Genomic DNA, 13,625 nt, shown 5'->3' on the forward strand with positions numbered 1-13,625 from the left:
ATCCAAAAAAAAAGGAAAAGGAAAGAAAGATATAATTTTAAGATGTGGGGACGTGAGTTCCCCGATTACAAGACGCTTTCATGGACACTCGCTGAGTTTCATGCCCTCGACAACAATGAACAGTTTACAGATGAGCACTAGAGGAGTGGGTGGATGAACACGAACACATGAGGCCTGTGTACGGAAATGGACAAAGGGCGGAGCATTAAACTGCAGAGACGCTGGAGATTCTTTTACACATTAGTTTTCTGAGGAGCTTTGTGACCGAGCAGCTGCAGCCTGAGGAGGTTCGTCCTTGGAGTCTCAACCCTGGTTCATGTTTCCTTTTTATTAGATGGAAAAAAAAGGCAAAACTCACCTTTTTTACAGCGTTTTATTCCTGAAACTACCAGAAGTCTGAAGCGCTTTAATCTCAGAACCCCTTTGTCCAGGTCTGTACCGGGTTTCACCCCGAATCGCTTTCAAACTGTGTTGAAGCTTCAGGCGAATCCAGGCCTGGTTTAAAGGAAAAACCAGCTCCAGCTCCAGACTGGAGACGTAACGAGAGACGATCGGACGGGACGAGACACAGAGAAACACCGGACCAAACACGTAGTACAGTACTTAGACTCCCAGTCACAGCCTCCCACGATGCTGCTGGCATAGTATGAAAAAAGGAGTGAGCATTCAAAACACACGTATTGAAAATAGCAACGCTTTTAATAAAGAGCGATTTTTACAAGACTGCATGTCTGGCTAGCTAGGTGATAAACCGGCATTGACATCCATGACGTTTTACAGAGACGCAGTCACAGTAACGGGGTTTGAAGTTGGATGGGGGAAACTTGCAGGTTGCACGTCTGCATGCGAGGCGGCCTTCAAACCGTTACCAGAGCCTCCCGCTGTAAAACCGCTGCGCATGAATGTCAATGAACGTCCACGTCGACAGAGACAGAGACAGAGAGAGAGGTAAGTAAAAAAATCTCATGGAGAAAAATTTCCTTAACGTTTTCCACACACGCCGGTAAGTGAGAGTTCACACATGGTTCATGCTTTTACCGGGCACACGAGCCAATAAAAAGACGACACTTAATCATGCAAAAAGAAAGACAGTTTCTCTTTTGTCTCTAGAAAATAAAAGCGAGGAATCCTTTGAGTTCTGGTGGCGTCCGTCCGTAGTGAACCTTGAAGAAGAAGAAGAAGAAGCTGCGCTTTGATGATGACTTTGGTGCAAAAAAATGTTCCTGTGTTGAAGAGGACAGACCCTGTCCTGTCCCCCTCCTGGATGAAGACACTCTTGGTATAGACCAGTTGTGATAGTTGACCCTTGACTTCCCTCCCCTCCCTCCCCCCTCCCCTCCCTCCCCCTTCCGCCTCCAGATGGACACAAACATCACAAACATTAATACCCACCCCCCCTCCCTCCACCCTCCCTCCCTCCCTGGATCATGACACCTTCAAAAACACAACCATTCAACACGGATACAGCAAGAAATCGTCCCACGTACAGAAACGTCATCCGATGGGGGCGTCGACCACGTCACAGAGAGCACGTCTAGAAACACATGAACGGCGTTTACCTATATACAGAGGACACAGTAACAGTCAGGTTGGCCCAGGATGGGGGGGGAGGGGGGGGGGGGGGGGCTGTGTGTTGTTGTCAGGGTGAAGTGCAAAGACATGAAAAGACAAACCACTGCGTTAAATGGACGACGGTGAAAGGACAGTTTTTCCTCAGAAGACCCGAATGTTTTAGATTTGAATGTGAAGTCACAGACGAGCTGCACGGAGGGTGATGGTTTCTAGAGTTGGAAACCAGCATCCGGGTGCAGACGTCTCCATGGAGACGCTGTCTGGGACCTGGTGGTGGTGGGGGGGGGGGGGGGGGGGGGGTCGTTCCTAGAGCCACCGTTAAAAACTGATGGTGGCGTCGTAACAGACTGAGACACGGTCACAACAACACTCACTGCTACGTCAGGACACGCTAACCGGCGCTAACGGAGGAACACGACCCTGTTTATCTCTATGAGAAGCCATGTGCACACAGACACACACACACAACATGTACACGGAACAGACACGATCAATAGAAAACGACTTCATCCCCCATCGATTATTGCCCCTTTCAACTGTACATCCCAGCATTGATTTAAGTTTTTGTGCAGCAGAGCATTGTCCCCTCTTTGAAGGTTTGTGCTATATATATATATATATATTTATATTTATATATATCATCTGACTGTGGGCCAGATCCTTGGATCCGTCCTCGGATCTGCTAGAAAATCCACATTTAACGTCTCATTAAAGCCTCCAAACTAATCTGCAGGCCAGGGCCTCGCGTCCACTAACACTTCATTAACAACGTTAGCGCCTCCGGGTGGAGCTGAGACATCTGCTGTGGCTGTTCGGTTTTTCCTGAAGGTAAAAAGGACTCGACGGGAGTCTGAATTTCGGACCGTACGAATGCTCAGGACGGGGAGGGAGTTTCTGATTGGCTAAGACTGAGGATCACCTTTTCGTATCTGTAGTTGGCTCAGTGCATCACTGGTGGAGGAAACACACAAACACAACAGGGCGAGAAAAACTAAAAAAATAAAAGAAGAAGAAGAAGCACTGTACAGAAACTTGATGTGGACACATTGGAAGTACAACACTAGAGCAGGAGAAGCTTCTAAACAGGCAGAAAACAGCGGGGAGGTGGTATTGCACAGCTGTAGAGGAGGAAAAACCAATAAATGAAACACACAGTGTGAACAGAACGTCCCCAAGTAGCAAAGTCAGTGTGAGAGGTGAGTTTACATCCGGGCGCCCGGGTCCGGCTCAGTGCTTTCATCAGTTAGTTCCAGTGCAGAAACACGTTGGTACCCGGCGACACGACCGTGACATCAGGTACCGACAGAGATTAGAGAAATAAAACCACCGACACGAAGTCCATCCACACACAAACGTCCCCTCAGGACGTCACATTGGCAAACGGGGAACGAACGGACTCTCGTAAAAAGACTCGGGAGTGTGATGTGATGTGATGTGATGTGGACACGTAGAAAAAAAGGGGGACACGCACTCGTTCAAATCGACGGCGGGCGACGGACGAACGGGGGCCGATCTGAACGGGGTCACGTCACCGACACACGAATACTTGGCAGAGTTCACATAAAGTGTAAAGTGCCAGCAAATCCAATCAGAGAAAGAGACGTTTCCTCCGAGTTAGACTCGGGGGAGGGGGGGGGGGGGACGGAGACGGACGTGGGTGGGGGGACTTTTATACAGGGAGTCTATATTGGGACGGGGGGACGAGGGGGGACATGTCTTTGTAGTGTCTTCACAGGACGTCGTCGCTTGAACCGGCAAATCAGAGGATGAGTGGGATTGATGCCCCGGCAGGAGAGAAGACTCGGAGAGACCAGCGTCCAACGTGGAGAGAGGACAGACTAGAGGGTCAGGAGACGTCTTCTGTCCGTCCTCTGGTCCTCTACCCTTCCTCCTCTCCCCTCCGTCCTCCTCCTCCCGGCCCTTCGCCGTCTCTTCTCTTCCTCCTGCACTGGATTTGGTTCTGGGTTTTGCCGCCGACCGTCTCTCCATCTCTTCCTCCAGCTTTGCTGCCATGGTTACGACGTCCTCCCTACATGAAGTGCATCTGCAGAGGAACGAGAGTAATTCAGCGCCAGCAGAACCTCATCCAGTGCTCAGGTATCTATCGACGGGCCTATTAGTTGCCGCAGTGCCGAGAAAAGCAGCTTCTCGGGGGGCGTCGGTTGTTCAGCGACCAATTATATCACTCGCTTATGTTTTGAATAATTGGACGAGTGCACTTGATTGTTTGTTCTGCTGCAGCTAACGGACGCTCGCTGGGAGGAAAAACGCTTCTGCTCCATTTTTAAACTTCAACGCTTCACATCAGTAGATCCAGTATAAACCTCACATCAGTTCAGACGTTCACTTCAGAGGCGACAGCAGAAGGAATTTAAATAAGCCCCAGTTATTCTCTCTGTCTTTATTTCAGTCTGTGGTTCGTCTAAATTTCTCTAGAAGCTTCTTCCCCTGAAGGAGAATCTGCTGTTAAACTCTGGATCCACTAGTTTCCTCCTATTCCTGAGTAAAACATTGGTTCTGCTTATGTTCACCGAGGGGTGGGGGGGTCTGGTCTGGTCTGGTCTGGTCTGGTCTAGTCTGGTCTGGTCTGGTCTGGTCTGGTCTAGATGCTACATGTCTAAGAAGAAACATCCTGAACACTGAATCGTCATGAGATGTTTTTCACGTCTCCTGTCAGTGGTCGTAATGTTGTGGCTGATTAATATATGTACTGTATATATATGTATATATATGTTAAACGCGTCTCTGATGCTGCCTGTAAAGATTTAAAGGTTGTGGAGAATAAACGTTTGCTCCTCGTCCCACCTGAGTTCCCGGGATGGGTCCGAAGGGGTTGGTGGGTCTCAGGACGGGCTGGTTGTACATGACAGGCTGCGGGGGCATCATGGGAACCCCCCCCATCTGATGGCTCATCTGAGGAGGAAGCTAAGGGACAGAAAGGGGGAACGTTAGAGACGTGGTTATTTCCACTAACGGACCAATCAGAGGTGCGTTCAGTAAGTGGGCGGGGCTTTACCATCCCATACACAGGCACTTGGGGTGTCGTCATAGGAAAAGCCACTGGTGCTGGAGCCTGAGCAGGAAAAACAGATAAATACGAGCAGGAACGTAGTAAAACACGTTCTAATCGTATAATAAAAGGATGGACTTACGTAGCCAGTATAGATCATCCCGTTCTGTGGAGAGTTAAAGACACAAATGAAAAACAACAGTTAAAAGAATGAACGTTGGACCTCGTCCCTTCACTATTCAGCTCGTGTCCTCAGCTTTCCACCTCGTCCGTGTTCAGAGGTCAATCAGTGGGAAGCGTTTAGGAAAATGAGGCGGGATTGAACGGGACAGACGTGGAGATAATCACAGCTCCACAAAAAGCCCCGAGAGCTCGTGTTCAGCCCAAAGTTTAAAACCAACGTCTCTGAGGGGACGATGGACGACACCAAAACACGGGACAGACGCGTCTGATGAGACGTGTCACACTGTCCAGTTTAATGTCATCTCTGCTTAGTTAAGGTTAACACCACCACTACTACTGTACTACTGCAGGAGGCAGTAACTATTTACATGTCACGGTCATTTTTGTTTCAACAACAGCGACTGAAACTTTTATCGAAATTTCCGCAAACGTGAGTCGTACAAACGTCTTTATCTCCAACGTTTAACTCTTAAAGCTCACGTAGGAAGTAGTTAGAGTCTCTAGTGTTACTGTTTGAGCCTTTTTGTTCATGTGTGCATCTGTCCTGTGTCTTTTGAATGAATGTGGTGTCCAACATACGGCCCGTGGACCAGAAGCAGCCCAGCAGATGCTCTAATTGGGCCCACAGAATCAATTTATAAATGAAAATAACACAACACAACACAACACTCGTCCCTAGAAATGGACAAAACCGATATATCTCAATAAAAACTGGAAACACCTACATTTCTAAAAACCTCTCAAATATCTAAAGATAAAACTCTTTTACGCTCTCATGAGTTTTTTTTAGACGCATTGATGTAAATGTGTAATGTAAATTATTGCCAAAGTGCAATGGAAACACTTTTTTGGCTTTTCCCCGTCGAGAAGTGATGAGAATTTAAGAGAAATATGGGATATCACGTAAAGACTAAAGTTGCAGCTCATTCATTAAACACTTTTCAGTGGAAACAAAGAGCAGTTGGACCTGATCAAAATTTCAAAAATCTCACTTTTATTTAGAAACGCAGCGTTTGAGACGCAGGACTGAACAGCAGCAAACTTTCATTTTTTTAAAAAATGGCAGTTTATTAGATGCTGGAGGCGTCGTTATTTCTAGGTTATTATTCTGTTCTATCTTACTGGTTCACTTGACGTCAGATTGAGTTGAATGTATGTGGCCCCTGAACTAAAATGAGTTCTACCCCCCTGGGGCTACGGAGTTGGGGTCGGAGCTATGGAGTCAAATTGATGCTGAAGTATAAAGTGGCTTCAAGGCTCCATCATTGATACGTCTTACGAGGGGGGTCTGGTCTGGTCTGGTCTGTTCTGGTCTGGTCTGGTCTGGTTTGGTCTGGTCTGGTCTGGTCTGGTCTGGTTTGGTCTGGTCTGGTCTGGTTTGGTCTAGCTGGGGGCTACATGTCTAAGTAACATCCACACCAATGAATGAACCAGGTCCTAAAGTTTACCAGCAGAAACACTGAATTGTCACAAGGTGGTTTAAATGTCAGTGGTCATTATGTTATGGCATGTATTCCAGTCTGCAGACTGGGGGAGGCTCTGAGGGGGTGGGGCTCTGAGGGGGTGGGGCTCTGAGGGGGTGGGGCCACTTGTCCAGGATTCGTTGTCGCCTCTGGAGCTTTTACTTCAACCATTTTGACATCGATAAGAAACTATTGGTTTGTTGGTTCATCCATGAATAAACTTGTTATATATTAGAATTATTTTATCTCACTGGTCTTTACTTAAATGTTACTACTACTGAGTTACTATCAGAGTCGCAGCATAGTATCAGAGTTAAATCAGCGACGCTAACAGGAGGACGAGGAGCCGTGAACCAAGCTCAGCCCTTCATCACATGAAGCGTCTGGAAGCCTGTGATTTACCATCTGAGGGACGGGCATGGGGGCAGGCGCCATGGGATGGGTGGTGTGGGTCCAGTTGGTGCTGGTGCACATGGTCTTTGACTGCCAGCCACTTCCTCCCGTGGGCTTCTTCTCCACCAGCTGACTCCACTGCAGCTCTGGCCTGGTGACACAAACACAACAGCATCTGAAACCATCAGGGTATGAAGAACCCAGAGGAGCCTGTTACTGCTCGGTCCACAGCCAGAGACATGGACCCGGTACAAGGCTCATGATACTGGACTGGATGGATTCACCAGTTATATAATGTAAAACATATCATACTCTCTCCTCACAGCTTCTGTTTAGTTTGTGTTTGTTTTAGTTTTAGTTGCTGCAATAATCCGTCATTAAAGATCTAAGTGATAAAAACAGAAAAAGGAATCATGAATCTTCTGCCGGACTGCACAGCCTCGTAATTAACTGCGAACGTACTCACTTTTTCGCTGGCGTCCCCCCAAACTGCAGATCTGAGCCAGGAGACAAACAGAAACATGACGTCAGTGGACAAGGAAGCAACGATAGAACGGAGAGAACGAGGCTTCAGGACGGTTCATACTCACTGCCCACGAGGTTCGCTAACGAAGAGTCCAAGTCGCTGGGCAGCATTTTCCCAGAGTGCAACGGGGCTCCGGGGCTGTGGATCTGAGTGGGCGGGGACGGCTTCAGCAGGTCACCTGACGCACGTCCCGGCGGTAACCACGGCGACGAGACGGGAGGAGAAAAAGGGGGAACGCGTCAAAAGTCGGAAGCAACTGGTCATAACTGTTAAATCCAGCTGTGACATCGTACATGTGCACGGTGGCATATATGTGTGTGTGTTTGTGTTTGTGTGTGTGTGTGTTTGTGTGTTTGTGTGTTTGTGTGTCTGTGTGTTTGTGTGTCTGTGTGCGCTGTGGGTGCAGTCCTACCTCCCCAGGCGTTGTTGTTGTTGGGCACAGTGTGTGTGGTCTGGATGGGGGTGAAGCTGGGCTGCAGGGTGAACAGCTCACTGCTGAGGTTTGGCACACTGCAGGACGGGAGATCACGGCTTTTACTTCGCATCTCATCCTTAAAAACGTTCACACCTCCAGGTTTTACCCACAGAGTTTATTCCTTTATATTTAAACCTCAACTTCCCACTAGTCTCAGAACTGAAGAAGCTGCTCGGATGAAACATCTTCAAGTCCAGTTTCCTTTATTAAATTACTGGGTGACTGGGAACCTTCACAGACGTGAGGAAAACGTCCACTTATTGTGGTTTATTTTCATTAGCATAGAGCTAACAAACACCTCTCACCCTGGTGAAGAACTCGTCCCCGTCTCTGTCTTCCTCTGTCTATAAACTCACCTGGTTTGTCCCAGTTACCTGGTGCCTTCAGGACCTTCAGGTCATATGGAGAGGAGCTGTGTTGGTTACTCACTGGTTGCTGATGGGTACGATGGGGGAGCTGGAGAACAGGTCTGTTGCCCCCCCGCTGCTGTTGGCGCTGCCCACGGACTGAGCGCTGGGGGACGCGTTGGGAGTCTGGATGTCCATCACTTTATGACCGTCCTCCTGCAGGGACAGCGTCAGCAACACGTTACTGAATGACTTCACTCTGGGTGAGACACACCTGGATGTAACTGATCAAATAATCCAGCGCCTCCTGGTGGATCATTGGTTCAACTAGTTATTTAAGTCCAGACCTGAACCCAGAGAGAAGGTTTGAGCTGGAGACTCAGACTCTGACGTCATCAATACAAGATCTGAACTAAAAACACTGATGGAAGAAACTGGAGACACTGGAGAAGCTTCTTATTGAACCAGTGGAGTCAAAGCTGGAGGAGCTCCGCCCACAGACTATAGGGGAGGAGCTCCGCCCACAGACTAGAGGGGAGGAGCTCCGCCCACAGACTAGAGGGGAGGAGCTCCGCCCACAGACTAGAGGGGAGGAGCTCCACAGACTAGAGGAGGAGGAGCTCCGCCCACAGACTAGAGGGGAGGAGCTCCGCCCACAGACTAGAGGGGGAGGAGCTCCGCCCACAGACTAGAGGGAAGGAGCTCCGCCCACAGACTAGAGGGGAGGAGCTCCGCCCACAGACTAGAGGAGAGGAGCTCTGACCACAGACTAGAGGAGGAGGAGCTCCGCCCACAGACTAGAGGAGAGGAGCTCCACAGACTAGAGGAGGAGGAGCTCCGCCCACAGACTAGAGGGGAGGAGCTCCGCCCACAGACTAGAGGAGAGGAGCTCCGCCCACAGACTAGAGGGGAGGAGCTCCACAGACTAGAGGAGGAGGAGCTCCGCCCACAGACTATAGGGGAGGAGCTCCGCCCACAGACTAGAGGGGAGGAGCTTTTATTTTGTCCAGCCAGTGTATTCCAGTGTATTTTAGTGTCTTATTCTCTTTGGTCCAATCAGATCCTCTGCGTTGGTGCAGCATTAAGTCCATGAGTTCATTTCTATTCTCTGTGCAGCTTCACTCTGCAGCCGGCGGCAACACACACACACACACACGCACACGCACACACACACACACACACAGTGTATTTGACTGTACTGCAGATTTAATGCACTTGTCTATTCAACTTTAACAGCAGCGTTGAGGACGAAGAGACATGAGACACAGACTGAGCTGCTTTTCTGTCTTAAAGGCGCAGACGTGGAAATCTGTGAAAAGCTTGGTCCAGTCTGGTTCTGGTCCTGGTCTTGGTCCTGGTCCTGGTCCTGGTCCAGTCTGGTCCTGGTTCTGGTCCAGTCTAGTCTGGTCCTGGTCCTGGTCCTGGTCCTGGTCCTGGAGCCGTCTGAACCATCTCCAGTATGAACATGTGTAATTTAAATGTCTCACCTTGTGCTGCAGCCGGTTGTCCTCCGTCTTGTCGTCCATGCGGCTGAGAGAAATCCCAGCGCTGGACAGAGACGACACTGCGCTGGACAAGGTGCTGGATCTGAGGACACGAAGGGATTTATGAAACCTCCAGAACTAACAGAGTCTCTACATCTGGTCTAAGCTCCGTGAGGACGAGACGTCCACTACAAGAGACGTCCACTATAAGAGATGTCCCCAGAGCTAAGACACATTCATAAACACAGGTCAGGTCAAACAGAGGATCGATTGTTTTTTTATTGTGTAGGAACCTGATTCTAGTTATTTTAGTTTAATTTAAGTAAAAAAAATAGTTCCTGTTCAGTCACTATGTAGATGATCATAGATGATGATTCACTACAATAATAATAAAAACAACATGGTCCATGAGCTACATTAGTTTAAGCTTCTAGGAATTATTTGGTGACATATTTACATCACGTATATATTCAGATTCATTCCTTAATTTATTTACATGATAAACAACTATTTACTCAGATGAACTGATGAATGATCATGAATTAGATGAGAAGTCTGGAAAAAGTTTCACATGTGTAAGAACCTGATTCTATTAATGTCACAGAACATGTTGAATAAATTCAGCAAAAGAAGAAGAAGAAGAAGAAGAAGCTTCGTTTCAGAGTCACAACTTCAAACCACAGTTTGAAATTATTCACTTTAACTCTTTGTCTCGTTTACGTCATGATGTTGTTAAAGCCAGAGGAGCTGATTATAGTAAAAATGATCATATTTAGTTTTGATTTTTATGTGTAAATGTTGTTGCTTCCAGACGTCTGTGGTTTGTATAGATGCAGCTATTTTAAATATTACTTTGGGTTTCAGTAGATAATGAAGGATCTTAGTAAACATGAGACATTTGCATAATGAAATGTGCTGGTTCTGGTTGTGTTTGTGGTTCTGGTTGCGGTTGTGGTTCTGACCTGCTGGTGCTGGACAGGTCCTTGAGCTTCCTGCCCTCCAGGGAGGCTAGATGCTGCTCCAGAGCCTCCAGGAGAGTGTTGGGAGCCTGGGAGTGTCAGGGGGGGAGGACGGGTGGGAGGAGGGGGGGTGAGGGTGGGGGTGGGGGTGGGGGGGGAAACCATCAGAACCAGGTCCGAGCAGAGGAAGTGGGACACGTCGCTGTCACTCACCCCCTCTCCTCACACACACTCACACAAAGCAGCAGCAAAACTGAGACGTCGCCCTCAGATTTAACATCTACTCTACTTTTTTTTTTACTCATTTTTTAAATTTTTTTTTTAGTTTTTTGCATTTGGTTTCATCAGGTTTTGGTTTGGCCAGCATGCACACATCATTAGCCTTTGGATCATGCAAGCGGGTCAGTCTCAGCGGGACTGACTGACGGGTCAGGACCAAGCAGAGCGTCATGGCTGCAGGGCTCCAGAGCAGAAACACAGCAAACACGTCTCTGAACGCGTCTAATGAGCCCGTGCAGAGGCCAGCGGTGCACAAACAAACACTCTCAGGACGCGCACACACACACACACACACACACACACACACACAGAACAAAAATCACAGTCCAGAATAATCACAGGAGTTAACTCCAGGTTTCCACGGCGGCTCAAAGACGTGCCACTGATTATTTATTAGGTGAGGAAGCAAACGGCTTCGTCGCAGCTCTGGAAGCCGCGGGAGTTAACTCGGTCAAATGTGAGCATCTGCTCGGAAACCGGGCATTCACATGGAGAAGCTCCTCGCCGCGAAACAAAAAAAAGGGATGGAACGGGCTCGTTTCGGCCACATGTGATGCCGCGGTTTCCACCCAGAGCCTCACATTTCAGCCCCAGAGAACACGAAGCGACACACGACAGGCAAAGAAAAGATTTCTCATGTGCTTATTCTAAAGAGGGGAAAGAGCGTAACATTCTGGATCCTTCTCCAGAGAAATCTACAATATGCTAAAGGTTTGGAAGTGGAACAGACACATGTCTAGAGCTCAGTAGAGGCGTGGGTCACTGTGTGGTTGGATAAGCACGTGTAAGGTCGTTGTGAGCGCCGCCGACGCCGCCGCGCTGCGTTTTTTTTTTTTTACGAAACACGCTGTGGTCCAATCACGTGAGGGCCTGAAAGGGGGGCGGGGCATGCGGCGCTCACGCACGGCGTTATGTGCACCTACCCAAGGTTTGCAGAAACCTATTCAGTAAAAACCATTCGCTGCTCTCCCCACAGCTACAGGGACGAATCGTGGCAGAAAAAAAGGGTTTGGAAACATGAAAAAATCAAAAAAAAATCCTGACTGCTTCATAAAAAACTCTAGTTTTTTAGTGTGAAATGATTCAGGTAAAAATCCTGATAATGCTTGTTTCCTCTCTATTCTAGGTTGTGCTCAGACAGAGGAGGAGACAAAGTGAAGGAGTCACGGAGCGTGAGGGGAGAGGAGGAGGACGGGGCAGGTCTGTAGGGTGAGTAGGGAACGGGAGCGTTTAGGATGAAGCATTATGGGACCGAGTGGACGGGTTTTTTACACCGGTTCACTGACCAACCCACTGAGCGACGGATTGACATGAGATGTGGACTGACCTGTGTGAGATCGGGGCTGTCGCCCTGATCTATCCCAACTCGCTGTGTCACAAAAAAGGAGGGAGGAGGGGAAGGGGAGGGGAGGGAGGGGGGGGGAGGCAAAATAAAAAACAAACCAAATGTAATAAGAAAAACAAGGAATAAACCAAAAAAAGGAAAAAACAAAAAGAGGGAAGAGGCGTGTGAAGGAGGAAGAGGAGGAAGGAGAAAGAAGAATCAAACCCAAGCATTCGTTACTTCATGCAGATGCTGGAACAGAAACAAAGAAAAGACAACGGAGGAGGAGGAGGAGGAGGAGGAGGAGGAGAAAGGGAGGTGGAGGAGGAGGAGGAGGAGGAGGAGGCATGCAAACACCTACACACACACACACACACATATATAAATATAAATATAAACACACACACACTTATAAACACACACTGAGATGTGGAGAAAATGAAAAGCTGAGTGACGACTGGTGGAGGAGGAGGAGGAGGAGGAGGAGGTGGAGGAGGAGGAGGTGGAGGAGGTGCAGACAACAGGTCACATAGAAACATCCAGAAGGAAGAAGACACTCGACTAATGTTGACTTTGATATGACACAAAGGGGGACGGGAGGATGACGCACAAACAGCTCGGATGAATGAACGGGTTCCTTAAAGTCAACGTTAGTCCGCGTTTCGTCTCCGCATCGCAAACCTTCTTCCACATGGACGGAGGAGAAAAAGCTCCGCGGGACAGAGGGGGGAGGAGCTACCGAGGTACTGGGAGGAGTCAGAGAGCAGGAGACAGAGGGAGGAGGAGGAGAGGAAGGAGGAGAGGAGGAGAGGAGGAGAGGAAGAGGAGCTTGCTTGGTCATGCAGTGCAGGCATGTGAACAGGCAGCACGCGAAGGGGTCCCTCAACGGGAAGCTCTCTGATTGGCTGAGCCCCGGCCGCTAATGGCCGCCCGCCCCCTCCCTCCCAAAACCACCACACCTCCCCAGGTCAGGGCGAGAGGAGAGAACAGAAACAGGAACAAATAAAAGGTCTAGATTAAGATGAGGGAGAAGAAGGAGCTCCTGGTCCTGGTCTACGTGGAACCAGGTCCCTGAGTCTGGAGCTAATGTCAACAGGCCCTGGTGGTTTTAAGCTCGTCTGATCGACACCAATCACAGCGTTTTAGTTTGTTCCTGCATGTTTGTGTGTTTGCTGCTGGTGCGGCCGCTGAGATTGGCTCCAGGCTGATAATCCCCGGGATTATTAACTCTGTGCTTCCTCCTCCTCCTCCTCCGCGGGAGGACGGGGGAGACGAGGAGGCGTTACCTCGGCCACTTTCAGGAACTCGGACAGTTTGGTCATCCTGCTCAGGAACGTCTTGTAGAGCTCCAGCGCCTCCTTGCACTGGTTCTTCTTCATGTCGAAGTATTTCTCTGTGGGCGAGAGGCAGCGCGACAATATTCTCAGATTAACTCCTTTATTTACCACATGAAACTAAAACAGCAAAAGTTAAAAAAACTAATCAGTTTGAATTATTCAACATAAACATACGTCCTCTAAACGTGCTGATGTTAAAGAGGAGGCGACTGTGAAAAACGTCTTCATATAATAATCGTCTTTATTCTGTTGCCTGTGGTTTATTATGTTTAG

The 13,625-nt window shown here is 48.7% G+C and overlaps 1 protein-coding gene across 2 annotated transcripts in view; it reads right to left on the bottom strand.

The window, feature by feature from the left end:
* Positions 1 to 680: 680 nt before the first annotated feature.
* The window catches only part of LOC125021357 (phosphatidylinositol-binding clathrin assembly protein-like), a 24,746-nt gene continuing 11,801 nt past the window's right edge, over positions 681 to 13,625 (bottom strand). The window contains exons 7-19 of one of the 2 annotated variants that reach the window (XM_047607385.1): positions 13,302 to 13,408; positions 12,019 to 12,060; positions 10,416 to 10,501; positions 9,457 to 9,556; positions 8,052 to 8,185; positions 7,560 to 7,657; positions 7,212 to 7,325; positions 7,088 to 7,118; positions 6,631 to 6,772; positions 4,725 to 4,748; positions 4,589 to 4,645; positions 4,378 to 4,497; positions 681 to 3,616 (exon numbers count right to left, since the gene is read on the bottom strand). In XM_047607385.1, coding sequence (XP_047463341.1) covers positions 3,602 to 3,616; positions 4,378 to 4,497; positions 4,589 to 4,645; positions 4,725 to 4,748; positions 6,631 to 6,772; positions 7,088 to 7,118; positions 7,212 to 7,325; positions 7,560 to 7,657; positions 8,052 to 8,185; positions 9,457 to 9,556; positions 10,416 to 10,501; positions 12,019 to 12,060; positions 13,302 to 13,408 — 1,070 coding nt within the window. In that variant the 3' untranslated portion in view covers positions 681 to 3,601. The remainder of the gene's footprint in view (positions 3,617 to 4,377; positions 4,498 to 4,588; positions 4,646 to 4,724; positions 4,749 to 6,630; positions 6,773 to 7,087; positions 7,119 to 7,211; positions 7,326 to 7,559; positions 7,658 to 8,051; positions 8,186 to 9,456; positions 9,557 to 10,415; positions 10,502 to 12,018; positions 12,061 to 13,301; positions 13,409 to 13,625) is intronic. The other variant, XM_047607386.1, reaches the window with a different exon arrangement.

The sequence above is a fragment of the Mugil cephalus genome, chromosome 15, assembly GCF_022458985.1.
Source record: "Mugil cephalus isolate CIBA_MC_2020 chromosome 15, CIBA_Mcephalus_1.1, whole genome shotgun sequence".
NCBI lineage: Eukaryota > Metazoa > Chordata > Actinopteri > Mugiliformes > Mugilidae > Mugil > Mugil cephalus.